The sequence below is a fragment of the Accipiter gentilis genome, chromosome 19 (genome assembly GCF_929443795.1).
Source record: "Accipiter gentilis chromosome 19, bAccGen1.1, whole genome shotgun sequence".
Taxonomy (NCBI): Eukaryota; Metazoa; Chordata; class Aves; order Accipitriformes; family Accipitridae; genus Astur; species Astur gentilis.
In genome coordinates, this window is record NC_064898.1 from 6,933,984 (window position 1) to 6,952,552 (window position 18,569).

The following is an 18,569-nucleotide window of genomic DNA, read 5'->3' on the forward strand; positions in this document are numbered from 1 at the left end:
AACAACAAGAGGACAGGAATATACCTTGTCATGTTTGTGCCCTAAACATGTTCTGTTTGCCACTTGTTATCTATGTAAATGTAAGTCCGCTATTCTTTATCTTGTATTTGTACTTTCCTCTGTTTGACCTCATCCTTTCTTGAATGCCCCTTGGATGCTATGGTATGTTCAGTTCAACACTTTTGTAACTGGAAGATTAGAACCATATCTATCACAAAATTTCATACTGGCAGGAGTTTGACTTTTGGCTATTTGTTGTTACTCTCTGAGCCAATTATCTTGTAATATTAAATTATGTCTGAAGGAAGCGATGTTTTCCTTGGTTTTGGTTTGTTTAATTATATCATGTTTCATTTTATTTATTTCTTTATAAGAGAAATAAATTATTTAATTTAATTTTTACTTATTGTATCCTATTTTATTCTGCGTTTTTGCATCATGGAATGACAAAATGTATTTTCAAACAAGATATATTTACCTGTCATGCATTTCTCCCATTCTTAGTATTCTTTGTTTAGTAGATTAATTATTTTGTTCTTCAAGGGTTTCTCTTTTTTGGAAGAAGTTTACTTTTAGCTTTGTCTTTTACAGAAGTGCCATGGTCATATTTGTAGTAGTGCTGTGCGAGAGCATGGCTTACATTTTTGTCTGTCATGTTTTGGGACTCAGTTTGTGTTGTAGAATTTTTTTTTTTTTTTCTGCTTAGTAAAATGTTTTTGTTGATACGGAAGCAAATGTATGTTTTTGGGTATTTCTCTTGGACTATTATTGTCACTGTGGCTCCAGCTGATGTACAGAACCATAATTTCCTATATACTGTCAGGTACATAAGATGCAGATTACCTCTACAAACCTAGGTATAAAGAAAGAGACTACAGGGGTGTAGTTCTTGATTAAGTAACTTAACAACGATCTAGTATGTTGCACATGCATCACTAAGGGGTGCAAGAAATATTAGATTGGACAGTGTCTCTGTTGAAAAAGTTTTACTATTTCCCATTTTGGTCTATATGGCCATATTTGCAAACAGAAATGTTGTGAGCAAGCATTAGAAAATGTGATCCTACCGTGATATTTTACTTCCTCTTTAGTTCTCCAGATTTTGACCAGCTACATCAATTTGTCACAAATGACACTGAAAATCATGACATATTTTTAATATGTCTGTTTTATATCTGTATGTTGTATACTTTAAATGTATTTATATGTTTTAAATTCTAAATATATGTTTATTTTATATTAGAGCAGGATTAAGGGAACAAATCCTTTGTTAGATTCCTCATAATTAGTTTTAAGAGCTGGCTACTTACTTCTGAAGAATCTAGGATATTCACATGTGTTTGGACTATTGAATTTTAATGACATTTGCTGTCATATCAGGTTGCCTTTATTTTCACTCTGCTTCTACAGTTGTTACTATTTCTGCTGTTTTGTAAGTTGAACAGCAGGAGGAGCTCCAGACTTAATTCACTAAGTATGTTTTTCTTTCTGTAAACTTGGTTTAGCCACAATAATTTTGTTTCTGTCAGCTTTCACCAAGTCTTTTCCCTGGAAACTTGATCCTACTTCAAAAGTGTAAGTCTCATTGATGGTAACAGGACAGTTTACTTCAATTTTTTTTTTTTTTTAATTTTGTTAAGTAGCCTCTTTGGCTTTAAACCCACACTTACGACAGTGTAATGTTTTTGTAGCTATAGTTTAAGTGGCAGAGAAAATAGATGTCAGTATAAATGTACATTTAAGAGGAACTGGAGACAAAAGTCTGAAATTCATGGCAATAGTATCTTAAAAGAAGATAGAGTAATTAGGGGAACCTCAAGAATTTTGGCAGGCTAAGGATAATAAAACAGTGAATGCTACAACATGCTTCAGCCTCTAACAAGTAAGAAGATGTTTAATATGTATATTATAAAAATAATCCTGTTGAGCTTTAGTGCAGGCAAGTACCATAGTATTAATTAAATCCCATTACTTCTCAGTAAGTGCAGCTACAGTTACAAATAATTCTCAAGGCCCTGATCTTGCAAAGATGAATTGGCCTTGCTGACTTCTTCCGGGTCATAAAAAACCCAAAACACTGGATTAGACCTTTTGAGGTCAACTATTTGCCTTGAATGTGGGATTGACTGTGCTTAAGCCAATTCTGATAGAGGCACAGAACTTTTCTTTAGAACTGTCAGTGATGAGCTTAGTGTATTTGGTGTTGACTCGCTTTTCCCTAACCTTTGGTGTGCTTACCAGGCTGGGCTGACTTTGCTGGCTATAATTCACTGTTGGGATTTTTGCCAGAGTATCACAGATTTTATTCATCTTGCAACTGGGATGTGCTTGCAGGATTCTGCACTCTGTGCTTGTCCATCTTTTTGGCACTGCAGTAGATAAGACTGGCCTTGGGGATGAACAAGTCAATGCCAAAATAAGCCATTTTCCTGCTGTGTAGGAAAGAGAAGTCACCACAGCAACTGCAGGAATTTTGGATCTTGGGGTGACCAGCTGAGCAGAAATTAGGAATAACACATCTCCTTTCTTATTGGGACTCTACATAGGCTGCCAGCTTCAGGGGAGAGTAGGCAGCACTTTTGTTTTTTCAGAGAGGTAGCTTCAATACCAAGGTACCTAAACATGACTGGATGTTTCTCAAGTTGCTAAAAGCCGCAGCTAATGTTGAGGTTTGCAAGTTACTTTTAAACAAACTTGTTTATGGCTGCTTTTTGTTAAATTACTTTTAGTTTTATGAAAGAGTGTTCCCTGTTGGGAACACCACATGGAAAAATAGCACAGACCCTTTGTGGAATATGTGAGAAAACTGTCACTCTGTTCAAATTGAAAGCTGAAGTGGAAAAATAATGCAAAATTTAAAAAGAACCGGGAAATCTTTCAACCAAAGTGCTCACAGAGAGGGAAAACTTTCTTTAACTATCTGTTTATAAGCAAGGGAAGGCATGCCTTCTGATAAATCAACTAATGCAGGTGCAAAAAGTCCATTTAACTTACCAGTCACTAAGCTAGTGGACTAAACTTTTTGGATGAAAACCTGAAAGCTATTGAAAAGGCTTGCTGTGAAGCAGAATTCAAGTTTCAATAATTATTTATTTATTCAAAACATTGTGGAAGGACAAAGAAATTGTTGTTGATTTGAAATCAAAGTCAAATCTAAAAGTTGCATACAGTGTCAATACCAAACCAATACTCTGAATTACCCTCTGACCTCCTCCAAAATATTCTGTGAAGTACAATTAGCAGAAGGAAAAAAGGAATGTGAGATACAGGTGCTAGTTTATGGTTGATGAGAGTACAAAGGCTTTCTATTATTATTATCATTATTATTATTGAGAAATCCAGAGTCTTCTATAAATCATGGTTAAGAGTCTCCCTTCAGGTAAAGAATTAAATTTCATAGTCTGGCATGTAATGAAAATTGGAAGGGGTTTTCCTTGTCTTGATCTCTTTAAGTTAACCTGAGGGGTTCATCTCACTTTCATCTTCCACTAACAAGATTTTTTCAGGTTTCTTTGAAAGTTTTGACAGAATCTGTTTTATTAGAGATAGTTAACTTAGTGTTATGTATTTTCGTGGATGTCAACAGGATAATAATTTTTCTCAAAAAAAAAAAAAAAAAAAAGTCAGGCTATATCAGGGACTACATTTAATAGTCACTGATAAGAATTCTTGCCAAGCACCTAATTTGCAGTTGTTAAGAGTCTGAATGTTCATGTTCTGAAGAACAGTGATCTTTACTCAAATATCCCTAATATCCAAGTTTATAAAAAGCATTCTTAATAGAACAGATGAAAGTCATGCTACACAAAACAGTCTTAGTTTCCTTCCAAATATACAGCTTAAATGAAAGCGATTTTAGAAGTCTGCATTTTATTTAGACTCAATGAAGTCATACAAGCTTAGAAATAATTATTTATAATCACATACTACATCTTTGTTCTTCACGGGGACACAGCCTTTTTTGTTTGAAGCCTGCTGTTCTTGAAGAATAACCAAAACTCATTGTGTCATTTAACTTCTTTTTAAAATTGTTTTTTAAATCGGTTTGGCTCCGTTACTTCTTTTAAAAATAGTGCTGGACTGCATACTGTAAAAGTAAGGTGTCTGGATTCTTTAACATAGTTTATCCTTTAATATAAAGCAGGAATTTACATCAAAGAAACTACTGTTTTCTTTGATATTTCTGCTTTCTTTAGGAGGGTACTGAGATTTCTTTTTATAAAGTTTCTAAGCTTACATTCTGACTTCTGTCATAAGTACGTAAGAAAATTTTCATTCTTTCCTGGGCTTTGTTATAAATACAAATGCTTCAGTGTTTCTAATCAGATGTTCAGAGTGAATTAAGTTATTGGAATATGTTTTAAGGCAAAATGAAAGCAGAGCAAACTTCTTTTGTTCATTTTTGTGCTTCTCAGTCTTTCACAGTTTTGGATATTTAAGCATATGGGTTATGGAATTCAAGAGGAACAACAAAATAATTTAATGTTTGTTATTACAATAAAAGGGACTACTTTGAATTCTTGATCTTTTTTTTTTTTTAAAGTCGAAGAAGCTAACTGAAAGTTTGGCGCAGAGAAAAACATTCTTTTCCACTGTAGATGAGTTTGTGTATATATTTGTTGATGCTGTTTCTGATTTGTTCGGAGTGAGATATATGTACTGGTGTCCTTTATTTTTTTACATACATGTAATATGATATTTCTTACAACTAAACTAAAAGCTTTTTTTTTGTTTGTTTTATAATATCTAGTCATGTAAAATGCCTTCTTGATTTCAGGAAGTCATCTTTTAGGTTAATAATTGTGTTTTCTGTTGTGTATGTCTGTAACAGATAGAAATTTTGGTATTTCCTCTTCCTGCTCTTCCAGAAGTGCATTCAGAGCCTTTAAGTTTCACATAAGGGCTTAAGAAAATGTATGTGCTCTAGTTCAAGGATAGTTGGGAAAACTTTCTGTAGCACTGCAAGTATCCAAAATCAATCCATACCTGTTTTTCTTCTAGGGTATCTGAGGTCAAAAAGGTTCTATGGTAAGAAATCTTTTTGACTGCAGTATGTAGTTCTCTGCAAAGTTCTGTTGTGATTCATCAGACCACCTTCCATCTCTTTTGCCTGCATTTTCAAAGGCATCTTCTCATAGAAAAGGCTGTCCTGTTCATCCTCTTGGAATTCAGGTGTAAAACATGCAGTCCAGTCAGGGAAGCCCAAGTTCCAGAGAGGAGCAAGAGCTCATAGCTGAGATTAAGACTTCTGCTAGTTAGCTCTTGCTGGTACCTTGCTAAGCCTGGGAGCGGCATTGTATTTGCGTCTGCCTTTCTCTGGTGACATGGGCACCCTGTCTGCCTATTTGAAGCACTCTGAATCCCCTTGCTGGGGCCCAGAACTCACATTTTAAGTGAAAGGGTATCCAGAGAGGATGTTTGATTCTTGCCCTGGCTTGCTTAGCTGACCTGAATCCTTTCTCTTCCTTTGGAAGTGCTGTAACCATGTTTCCATGTATTTGCCAGCTTTGGAGACAGCAGCAGTACAGTGTTCTGCTAGGGATGTTAGTATGCCATGTGCATCATCCTCCCCATTGAATTCTGCCTGTCTGCTCAGCTGGTGCACCAAGCAAGCTGCAAATTACAGCATACAAGAAAGCCTGTCTTCAGGCACTTCTCTGCAGTTGTTGCCACCAAATGGAGCTCCAGTTGGTTTCCGATGCAGATTTTAGCTGCCTGTCTCCAGAACATTAACATTTCTTGCTAGTAGCAGTAACCCTTAGCAGAAATTTTACCAGTAGCAGAATGCGTTAGCATAGTTCAGTATGGGTCGTAATAACTTCCTTTCTGATTCCTTTTCCCCAAAATACTTGAATGCATTTCCTGTTGGAGATAAAAATTGTAACTTGGCTGAATAAATCTAGAAGCAGCTTGGCGAAGAGTGACTAGAAAGAGTGTGCTTATATTAAAGCAGCTGCTTCTTGCAGTTTTATCTGAATTTTTTACTGTTTGTTTTGAATAGAAGGAACAAAGCTAGACAACTGTCCAAGCCCACAGTTGATAACAGCTTGAAAATCATGCATAAAGTGATTCTTAGAATGGCTGCTACTTTAACCTGTAGTATAATAAAAATAATTATATGCGCAGTAGGGTCCGCAACAGTTATTAACATGTAGATTATGAAGATTGCTTTGCTCTGACCAGTGAGCAGTTCAGGGGCAGGCTAAGCTGTAGTACTTTGGAAACTTGGCTACTTTTTATAGAGTCAGTCACTATCAGTTAATTCATTAACTAAAGTTTTTGTCCTTTCATTCTATCAATAGAGAAGTAATGTGCAATGGAATGCCTTGTTTTGCTAGGGTTTTGTTGGGAGCCTTTGTGTGCATTTTCAAATACACTTGGTTTCACATTTGAAAAAAATGATCAAAGAAACACCATACACCTGGGATAGAAGTTGGTGAACTTTGAGTTTCCCCTTTAGCTTCAGGAGAAATTAATTTTACAGTTTTGGATCAGCCCTCACAAAGGCTCTGCATCCTATACAGACAAGCTCTATCTTTGTTACAGGACAGTTTAAAGTGCTAAAGGAGCGTATTGATAGAAGTCTTCGTCTTGGAATTTTATGTGGTGTTTTAGATAATCTGGCCCAGGTCAGAGAGTATTTTGAAGATACAACCCGAGACCCTTGAACAGCATTAGAAATTTCATTCAGAGGGCTGAGAGAAGAGAAGTTTGGCTTGCTGTCACAACTGCAGTCCCCATTGCTGCCAAGAAGTTGTGCTATGGTGGTTTAGATTAGCATGAATTTGAACACTGAAATACTGTGGCTGGAAAATGCTTTGTTCTTGCAGTTTCACTAAGGTGATGAAGCTGTGAATAACTGAGGTTGGGTAATCATTTGCTAGCAAACAGATGCTGTTTTCCTGTCATCTGGAAACAATCAAGTTGCTAATGGCTGCTACCGTTTGAGTGCCTGGAATCTTCAATAAGGGAACATGTAGTTTGTCTGTAAACTCTTCCAAATACTTTTCCACCCACACCCTCCAGCCAGACTTCGTTTTACAGATCTAGGAGAGATTGTAGGATTTCCTGTTCTGCTCATTGAGTATTCTTTTTCTGGGAAAGATTCAAGTCTTTTAAATTAATTTCTTCCCTTTTCCCCATTGTCCTCTAATCTTACCTAGAGTTACACCTTTCATTCTGCAGTAGGTAGCATTAAATCTTGAGGGTGGCGGCTCAGAACAGAGTCAGGCATATGGTTGCTCTTGCTGCTGAAAGACCATCTATTAATAATAATTCCAGGAACTGAGTTTTTCGTTATAGGACATCAGCTTCAGATAGCTGAGGTTTTGGCTAATTTCTATTCCTAAATAAGCCGAAAGAGAAACTTTTCCTGGAGTCAGTGCAAGTTTGGGGTTAGGCTTTCTTCAATGATATTTGCTCTTGATTTGTGGAAAGAGTTCATGTATGAGGTAGGACCACATTCAAAAAGTTGTGAATTAAATCTGTGTTTTGGTGTCTGGAATGATTACTGCTTAGTGGGTATAGACTGGTGTTAGAGAAAGATTTTGAAGATGTAGTATCCACTTTCTGGAGCAGTAGCTTTTTTTCAGTACCTAATACTCCTTTTGAAGTGTGTTACTGATTATTATAATTTGATTATGAAAATTGCATTATATTACCATATTTTAACTTCCTATAACTTTGCAGTGGCTAGCAAACAAACTATGGATGCCAGATAACCTAAGGTGTAACAAACACCACTGACTGCTGTCAGGTTTGTTCAAAAGTAATTTAAATATCAGTCTTGTGCTCCACCTGGATTAACAAACCTTTCTGGAACCTAAACCAAGGTACAGTAAATTTGGCTCTGCAGAAACTAGTGTCGGACAAGCAGGATTGGGGCTGAGCCAGAACTAATAAATGCTGCTCATCTGAATTGGCTCTGAGGAGGTTGAGCTCTAGGTTACTACTCAACTCAAGGCTGAATTAGGACTAAAAGTGGTGTAGAACTTTGTCTTTTTTTTCCATGTAATTTTTTAGCTATACAAGAAGAGTATCATTACCTACTATTTCATTCTTAGTTCATTTTGAAATAAATGTAATTTTAAAAATAAGGATAATCATGTTTTGCAGCTTGGAGGGGTGTACATGGAGAAATCATGCTTCACATTATAGTAAACTTCTATTGAGACAGTACTTTTGTAGTGAACTTTTCATTTATAGTCAGTCCTTAGTTAAAGAAGCAATTGTTTGAATTACAAGTGGGGAAACTCAATTTAGTATTCATAGTAGTGTGTAGGATGATGGTATAAGATTTTAAAGTGATGTGACAAAAAACAGTCCTAAACTATTACGGAGGTTGTTAGGACTTGCTGCTAAAAGGTGTTCTTTCTCCTTTTAATAAAAGGATCATTTTAACAGGTCTTTGTAGTCTGTATGCAGGGAAAGCTTCAGAGCAGAATCAGGAGGACTGAAGCAATTAGTGGTGGGTTTAAGTTTTGATGGTAACAGTCTGAGCAGAAGGTGATCACAAGGTGATACTATAAAAATATGGAGACATCTGAGATTTGCCTACTACAGCTTTCCAAAGTGTGCAAATGTTGAGGGAGCTGTGGTTCTTGGGAATTACTGACTTAAAAATCTGATGATAGTCAACACATACACTGTAATTCTGTACTTCTGGGGAGCTCCGGGTGTAAAACAGTGTCTTTGTACTCCAAATTTATGTGGCTTATTACATGGAAATTAACTCGTCTCTTCTGCTTTCTTTTAGAGACTTGCTTCCAATGTTTTTATCTAACTTGATCTGCAGTGATTTATGTCTTGCTTATTTTTGTTCTTTCATGTAAAGGCTTTTTGAGTAAGAAGGAGAATGTGTATTGTAGCATGCAGAGTGTGAATGTAAGTGTTGCTACGCATCTTGAAGAAGTTATGTCAGTATGGTAGAGGCAAAATCTGCTTTATTTTCTATGTTATAGTATAATTAAAATTAGAATGGAATACATCGGCTTTAGCTTCTTGCATTTGTAGTGTGAAAATAAGCAAAATCCTGTAACTGAGCATATGTGTATTTTTGACACGTTGCTATGATATTTGCAAAATGCTACTGGAGTATGTGATAAAGGTAATATAAAGGATACTAGAAAAATAAACAAAATACATTGACATATTCAAGAATGAGTGCTGTGGCTTAGAGAAGTAACTCTGCCCAGCTGTGCATCACCATCCAGCGAGACTGAGTAGTGAACTGTAGCTGTAGTTGTAAGCAGTATATTGGCAAATGAGGTATTCACAGTGGAGTTCCTTTTTTTTTTTTTTTTTTTAAATTTTTATTTGTGTGTGTGTGAGTGGGAAGGAAGAAAGGGTGGGTAAGTGGATAGGGGCTAGCTGACTCTTTCACAGCTGGTCTCTAACTAAGCCTTTTGATCATAGGCCGTAACATAGCATGGCTCTCATCTTTGGTGTTCAGCTATTGTAGTGTAGCTGATGGGTGTTTAAATTTCAGTGACTAGCTACCATGTCATTAAGAAGCAAAAGCACAAGAACATGAAAGAAGAAAGAAGATAGAAGGGAGAGATTGTGATGCTCTAAAGTTAAACAGTCTTTACTCTGAGACCACAGAAAATGGTATAGATAACTTAACCCTTGGACTTTGTATGTGAAATGAGGGAGCAAGAACATTTTTGCCATTTGGGGTGCACACACAACTATAAGCAGATTCCAGTTCTGATTTTGCTGTCATCTCCAAAGAGTTGTGTGGCCCTGAGCTGCTTTTGGAAGGTGTAAGTTTGCAAAGCATTTGTTTGCTTGATATACTTGTAGTTTGTTTGCTTTTTAGGGTCAGAGTCTCAGGAATTTTGAGCCCAATTACTGAACTACTCTGAACTACTTTTATAATTGCTTTTTGTTCGTTCTCAGTTTATGTGTGTCTGTGCAGATGCATGCTGTCCTCCTCCCCACATATGTCTTCTGTGCTACAGTGTCTTGAACATGGTTGTTTGATATTAGGCTGGGGACGCTTGGCCATGTTTGAAGTCCATGTCACATACTAAAATCTTTACATGGCTCAGAGTTGCAAGATACTTTCCACATGGTTCAGAGCTTGAGGTGTGATTCATGCACGGGAGGTGATTGTGTCGTCTTGGGTGTTTCTATCGCTCCAGCAAAAGGCAAGACTGCAGAGTCAGCAGTACTTACTGGTTGGTTTCCTGCTGTAGCTGAGGATTTGGCTTACATCACAGCCAAAGCTGGCTCCGTTTTCTGATCGGTCACACCGTGCAGCTTTGGCATGGGAATGGCACTTGAGTGCCAGTGGCCTCTTGTGCATCAAAAGCCACAGCCTGGCCACTCATGGTGTTGCTACAGTCTGTTTGAGCTACATGTTCGCCACGTCTCTGAAAATCATAGTCAACATCTGCTGAATTTGGTATCCAAATTCAAATATAAGAAAAATTGAGTTATTGTGAAGCACTGTGCCATAACTAGTCTGTGACTTGGTTTCACTATTTGAAAAATAAAGCCAAACTTGCTCAATAATCGCCTTGAGGCTTACCTGGTGTACTTTGTCACATCCTCTGTCTTGGAGGTGAAGGCTGTAGTTTATGTAGCTCAACTGACTGGTTTGGAATTCTTGTGTTTCCTTAGGTACAACATTGATCCTGGCTTGTACTGTCCATTTTTTTCTCTTGGGGCATGCATGGAAGGTTTGAACTCTTTGTTCAGTCAACTCCTAGGAATCTCCCTTTATGCTGAACAGACACAGAGAGGAGAGGTTTGGTCTGAAGATGTTCGAAAATTGGTAAGTATTCTTGTTCCCAGCATCTGAAATGACAAAGGGAAGTTAGACCAGATGGTATGTTCCTCTGAGCCATGAATCGGATTTTGTTTTTAAATTACTTGGGTATCTATCAAAAGCGCACACTAGTTGTCTAATTTTAGTTGAATTTAGACCTCAGGGCTTTATACACTCTCTAATTGCCTTTTCTGTGCTTGGTATTTTATGGCCTTTATAGTATGTCTCTGTGTGAAGGGTGCCTGAATCAGAAGCAGTTTCTCTGTTCGGAGATTATTGTTGTACCTTTCAAGCCGTACTTCTGAATGGGCTCTGCTAGTTTTTTTTTGTTTGGATTTGTAGATGACTAGAATGCTGTAGGTGCATATTCTAGCAGTCATGTGTGTTTGCCTCATTTTTTTATTCTGTATGTCATCTTTACTTTGAGATTGGTCTTTATGTCTTTATTTTTGTGCCCTCTTTTTAGGGGAGGGTGGAAATAAAAACTTGGGCAATAATTTACTCATCAGATTCCCAGATTCCTCTGTTGTCTTCCCTCCATGTATTCACTGCCAGATCTTCTTCGCTGCTCTTCCACCTCTAGCAAGAGCTGCTGTTCTTTATATCCTGTGCGTCAATTTATAATTACTCCTTACTCTTTCTATTTTTATTTCCATTGTAAATCAGCTTCTGTTACCATTGACTTCTCAGAAGTCATTTAGGGGCTACAGACAGTGTTACTTTTAATACTAATCTGTGACTATTTTTGAGTGAAATGCAGAAATGGCTGTAGTTTGAGGGACAAGTTGTGAATCTTGTATATATATTTTTTCCACTTAAATTTGCCAACAGATTTTACATTAGTTATTCCCAGTTGATTTGTCATTTATTCATTATAAATCTTTGGATTAGAATACTATGCCTTCAATTTACACATCTTATCAGTACTTTCACTGTGGAAATGATACTTTTTTTTTCTTCAGGCTGTTGTTCATGAAACTGAAGGTTTGCTAGGATACATCTATTGTGACTTCTTTCAACGACCTGATAAACCACATCAGGTAACATTTATGATCTGATTGCAGTGTGGGTTTTATTTGAGTAATGACTGTATAGCATTAGGGCCATTTACATTCAATGTAAGTTTAGTAAAAGTTATCTCAATTTAAAATTAATTAAATTTAAACAGGGAAAGTCTGTAACTTCAAATGTGGTAAAATATTTTTGTGATTAACCTTTCATTTAAAAAATGTCACCTGGTAGGCTGAACCCTGACTCTGTCCTACAGAATGATAGGCACTATGAAATGTTGTAGAACTCTGTTTAGAGAAATGGTAGATTTTTAAACACCTATTTTCTGGCCTACTATTTACAACTAAAAACAATATGAAATTTTAATACTCTCTCAAGGTGAAAGCTCATAATGACAACTAATTTTTATTCAAAATTCTACTTAAAACTGTAGATGGTTCCAACTGTTGTGGCTCGCTCACTCATGCTGCCTAGTGCCAGTATATTAACTATACGATGCAGTACAATAGACACTTCACTCTGCAGAAGCATCTGCAAATTACCACCTTTAGTGAGGTGGTAGGTGGACAAATTTTAAATTTATATTAGTTTAATATATTACTCTGTTTTGCTAATATTTCACAATATACTAGGAGTGCTGTGCAGTATATTTTACGAAGTAGTTACTGCTGAAGAATAAGGAGAGAACTTAATCTATAAATTATGGATTTGGCACATATCCTGGTTTCAGCTGGGATAGTTAATTTTCTTTCTAGTAGCTGGTACAGTGTTATGTTTTGGATTGAGTATGAGAATAAAGTTGGTAACACACTGATGTTTTTAGTTGTTACTAAGCAGTGTTTATACTAAGTTAAGGATTTTTCAGCTTCTTATGCCCAGCCAGGAAGAAGGCTGGAGGGACACAAGAAGTTGGGAGGGGATGCAGCCAGGTCAGCTGACCCAAAGTGGCCAAAGGAATATTCCTTACCATGTGACATCATGCCCAGTATATAAACTGGGGGGAGTTGTCTGGGGTGGGCAGATTGCTGCTCGGGGACTAACTGGGCATTCATCAGTGAGTGGTGAGCAATTGGGTTGTGCATCACTTGTTTTGTATATTCCAATTATTTTACTATTATTATTATAATCATATTATTGTCATCATCACTATTATTTTCTTCCTTTCTGTTCTATTAAACTGTTCTTATCTCAGCCCAGGAGTTTTAGGTATTTTTGATTCTCTCCCCCATCCCACTGGGTGGGAGGGAGTGAGCAAGTGGCTGCATGGTGCTTGGTTGCTGGCTGGGGTTAAACCATGACAGCACCCTCAGTAAATTTCTTTGTGCTAGTGATATTTTTTTAGAAAAATTCAGAGGTTTTGATAATTCCGAAACAAAAAAAATTAAATTTTATTTTCCGAAAGCAACACAGTCTTTTCTTTATTGAATAAGGTAGTTTCCTTATGAATATGAAGCAAATAATAAAAATGGAGAAACAGTGTGCTGCTATTGAACAAACACTGTCAATGATCATTGAATTCAACTTGTGTAACTGAGTATAGATATATTTGTTTGATTTAATAGTTTAAGTTTAATTTAATAATTTTACCACTGGTTTATATCATTGTTACAATGACATTGGCTGTCCATATGTTTGCTTTTATCTTGAAAAGGATTGTCACTTTACAGTTCGTGGAGGCAGGCGAAAGGAAAATGGAGAGTACCAGCTGCCTGTAGTTGTTCTTATGCTTAGCCTGCCCCATTCAACGAGGGGTGCACCAACGCTACTAAGTCCTGGCATGATGGAGAATCTCTTCCATGAAATGGGACATGCTATGCATTCTATGCTGGGAAGAACTCGGTACCAGCATGTCACTGGTAAGAAAGTTAGAATAGTGATTATTTTGTTTTAGTTAAATGTTTAATTTCTAGAAGAAGGGAGTAGATTTAAAGGAAAAAAAAACCAAGAAAAAAAAAAGGAGGATGAACCAGAAATGGTTGAGTCATGTTGATGCTTCTACGACTTTGACTTGAAAATACAATATCAGATCCCCAGATATTATCTAAAACCCAACCAAACAACACTTGAATATTCTTCTAATAAGAATTAGGCATTTGTACCTCTTCTTTCTGTACTGCTGATCGTTGTTCTAGTGGTGGTATCCACTCTTGCAAGTTTGCCTTGTATGAAGTTTATAGTAATGGAATAGTTGGAGGATTGAAAATAAATTGAGCTTAAACTTGTACCTAGTATAAAAACACAATGAGTCCTGGATTGGAAATGGTTTAGGAAATTGAATGAAGGAAAATTAGTAAATTAGTTCTTGCAAAAAGCATACACTGGCAATATAGAAAATCTGTAAAGCCAGGCCTTTTCTAGTTGATTCTGATTAAAGCAAAGTTGATAAATTAAAATGTATTGTATTTGCAAGCATGTTTAACTGGTAGGTCTTTCTATCATACATAAATGAACATGAATGAATATGCAGTCATAGCTTAGTGGATGCACAGAAAAGCAATATTGCCTTTTTTTCATTTAGTCTCTCTTCTCAAGCAGTGGCAATGAGTGTATTGGCTGACAGCTCACAGGCTGCTGTGGCCTTCTGCAGTTGTGGCAAATGGATCAAAGACATTTCAAAGACATGTTCTGGCTAAAGCTGCTTGGCATGCTACTTTTCTTACCTGTGGACAGCTTGGCATATCCTCTTCTGTAATAGTGTTGCTGGAAATCCCATTTGCAGTAGACATTTACTTATTAGAAAAACCCCACAACCAAACAGATGAAACTGTAGCTCCCTTGTCTGAAGGATTCTTTTTATGGTTTACCATTTTTTTATTATGCTAATGATACACAGGGGAGTCCATGGTAGAGTTATGTGTTATCAACAGGTACTTTGCACCCAGTGACACAATATTCTTTCCTAAGTCTTCCACTTAAAATTAAAATACACTGAGCTGTTTGTAAGTATGTCACTGCTGGACATTGTTAAAACATATGGACACTGTATATGCTCTTTTCAGTATAAGCTCTGTATACTCCTTGGGGTGGTTAACCGTTCTCCCCCACCATTTCCCCACTCATATGGCCTTGCTCATCGTGACCTCCAGGTGTACTTATATGTCCAAAGTAACTGCTTTGGTGGGGTTCTCCTCTTGTGGCTCATTGTATGCATCTGCACGTCAAAGTCTTGAAGGGGCAGGAAATGGCTAATTTTGGGGCTCAGATTTTCCGTGAGCCCCTGTGTATGGTTTCACCATTGCCTTAGCTCCAGGCAGGCCTGTGTCCCAGGGGATTTCACTCCAGATCTAGCATTGCAAAAGCAGCATTGGAGGTCAGTGGTGTTGTTTCTGCAGAGGACCTTTTTTTTAGGGTTTGGAATGTGTGACAATCAAATGGCTCATCCCAGGGATGTCAGTTAGGGGCCATCAGCTCTCATGAGACATGAGGGTGGCAAAGTATGGAAACAGGATGACTACAGGCTATTGTGAGAACAAAAAAATTGACATTCTAGTTGAGATGCACTGAGTATTTGGCATCTTTCCTACTCTCTGTGCCTCCCTTTTCTGAATAACATTCCCAAATATTTGGAAACCCATTCTGCTGCTAATGGGCCCAAAACTTGTATAATACTGTATGGTTTTGACTTAAGATGTGCTTCTTTTTAAGTTAATGTGTCATTTTATTATATGCATTTATTGATTAATGCATAAGTGTGTGTATAAGACTTTTAAAAACCCAGCTGGTATTCCATTTTAGTTTATCATGCAGTAGAGAACGCCTACATTTGTTTTACAGGAGGACTAACTTATCCCAGATAACTGCCCAACCTTTTACGTTTCTGACTTTAAGATGATGTAATTTTTCAGGAGTCTCTTTAAAGGTTATTAAAATAATCCTGTTGCTATATTAGGGAGCACTGAGAAAGCATAAATGGCTAGGGGAACGTCAGTGTAGTTCTGCAGGCATTTTTCTTGGGACCTGCCTTGTTTTAGGCTTTTTAGAAATTATTTTCAAACAACAAGAAAAAAAGACTCTACTAATGAAATGTGATGGCACAAAAGAAGGATTGGGGTATTGTATAAAAACTGAATGACTGGGTAATGCAGTGTTAGAAGTAAAATGCAATTCAGAACTACTCAGTGCAGATCATGCATTTAAAGAGTACAAAGAGAATTTATGCTATCAAATGGATATTTCAACAGTGGTGGAGGAACAGAAGAACGGTTTTATGTGTTAATGCAGAACTACAAATAGCTAATGTGTCTGAAAGGGGTGAATGTGATCTGAAATTAAATGAGAGGTGTATCTAACAGCAATAAGTATTAGAATGATTAAGAAGATACCGGTGACACCTCATGCAATGTTTGGGCATGGTTTTGTGTCTCTGGTCTGAAGGTGAATTCAAACTGAGGCAGGTGCAGGGAAGGGCTACAAGGTGTAGTCTTTCAGACCTTGCCTTCGGATAATGGTGGCTGAGAGGCAATATAGTTTTTCTCAATTTACAGGGTAAAAAACTGTGGGGAATGCTGTTCACACTAAAGAGCAGTATTGGTCTGAAAACACTGAATATAAACAGATTATGAATTCAGGTTAAAAATTAGAGAAAGATTTGTAAAAAACAAAGGAGTGATTTTCAAAAATACAGTTCAAGAAAGAATAGTTGAAGCAAAAACCGTACTTACATTTAAGACTAGTTTTGAATGTTGACTTGTCTGTAGCAGACAGAGGTAGAGGTGATGACCTGGTGGGTCCATTATTAAAGCAACAACTTTGTGCATCCCTAACTTTAATATAGAAATAGAAATGCAGCTTTGATTTGGTGATGTGATATACTTCTTAATAACTTCTGTTATGTAAGGTGCTGATAAAGATTAGTGTAAATAAGGTTTTTGGGAAAGTGCTTTTTGAAAATACTAACTGCTAATATATTACCTCATTACACTTCTTAGAACTTAGCAGGAGTGTTCCTTGGATGAATGACTTGGTATTATAAAGCGAGGTTAATATAAAGCATAAGTAAGCTCAGCAAACAGATGGAAGCTAAAAATTTTAACTGTGAATGGGATTAAGGCAGAGTTTTATTTACACTGTAGTTTGATTTAGGTTTAGGACACTTAAATAGATTTGGTGTTTCATGTAGGGCCAGTTTGGCTGCAGTCTGGTTTAGTTTAAAAAGGGTGTGATCCAGAGCTTTATAAGGTGCCTCACCCAGCTGTTCAAATATTTTGTTTTACTTTGTGATTTATAGTAAAATGTGTAAGATTATAATGAAGCTTTTCTGGCAATATGTACAATAATGCTATGGAAATAAAATATTGACTTAATAAAGGAAAGAACATTAAAGTTCACCAAAAGTCCAAACTGAAAGTTTCAAAACCTTTTGGGAAGAGTTAACTATTTGTGTTAATGAAAATAGCAAATGCTAATGCGTACAATTATTCTACCTCTAGGAACCAGATGTCCTACTGATTTTGCTGAAGTTCCCTCAATTCTGATGGAGTACTTTGCAAATGATTATCGGGTGGTTAACCAGTTTGCAAGGCATTATAAAACAGGACAGGTAGGGAAAACTAATGTGTAAAATACTGAAAATAGGAATAAATGTATTCAGGAAAGGAATCACATTTTCATGTGTTATTTGTTAATAATGTTTAAAGTAGAAAAAATGGATATAGATTATTTTAATACTATAATTTCAATTACTCAGAAAAAAATGTTAATATTTTCATAGCAGAAAAGATAAACGTAATCTGTAAAAGAATACCAGATCCTTATATCCAAGGTTCCAGTTACATATTTAAAACTTTCAACCTTTTTTTCCTACAAAGTTTGTGTAGTTTCTACACTACACAAATTTAGTGTAGTACGTGAACAACTTCTGTGTGAATCAAGTTATTTGGAATGTTTTAATTTAATTACAGGTAAGTTATGACAAAAATAGTGATTCATCACTGAACTGTCTAAAGTCTGTCTTAAAATAAAGCTCGGGTACCAAGTCATGGAAATAAATGGAAATGATCTGCAGTGTTTAAAAATTCCCATTTTTAGCACAGTGTAGGGTAGTGATTGAAATATTTTGTGATGAAAAGTGTACTGCATTAAAACTCAGATTCCTTTTTTACATAAGCTATTCTATGCCAGTCTACTGCAAGGATCTACTTTCTATAGGAAATTTAGAAAACAGTGCTCTTTGGAACAAGGTGACGTTTGGTGCTTGCTTTAATGCATAGCAACAGAACGTGATTTTTATTTGTACAGCTATTTAAAAAATACAAACTGGTAAACAATAACCAAAAGTCTTTTTCTAGTGCTTTTAATTGAGGCAGGTTTCAGTGTACTCAAAAGTGATGGTTAAAGAATAGACTACCCATCAATGCAAAACCAAGAAAGCCTCTTAAGTTGTGTAGTGTTACACTTCATTGAAGCTTTTTATCCAATACTAAGCAGTCAGTGTATTTCAGTATAATGAAAGGGGAATTATGTTTGCCTCCTTTGAATAGTTAGAAAAATACCTTGCTTAACTTCTGTTTTAATAGGTACTTTAACTTCTATTTTAATAGGTAGTCTGAGAAATTTGCTCTGTAAATCTGCTTGCCTTTTTTTTTTTTTTAATAGAGCAATCATTTCTGCAGAATAGATTGCACTGAGAAAGTCTCCTTGAAACCTGGGAGTTAAAAGTACTTGGTTCAGGAGTGTTCATAGCTTATATGTTTGAGTCCACATACCGAAATACTGCTTTCTAGTGTTCTCTATAAAGTTCATGTAGTGTTTAAACATAGTGGAGTTAATCTGATTGCATATGAGT

General features: G+C 36.4%; 1 protein-coding gene across 1 annotated transcript in view; it reads left to right on the forward strand.

Moving 5' to 3' along the window:
* The window catches only part of MIPEP (mitochondrial intermediate peptidase), a 75,247-nt gene that overhangs the window by 19,495 nt on the left and 37,183 nt on the right, over positions 1-18,569 (forward strand). The window contains exons 11-14 of the mRNA XM_049823017.1: positions 10,627-10,780; positions 11,737-11,814; positions 13,437-13,641; positions 17,215-17,324. Coding sequence (XP_049678974.1) covers positions 10,627-10,780; positions 11,737-11,814; positions 13,437-13,641; positions 17,215-17,324 — 547 coding nt within the window. The remainder of the gene's footprint in view (positions 1-10,626; positions 10,781-11,736; positions 11,815-13,436; positions 13,642-17,214; positions 17,325-18,569) is intronic.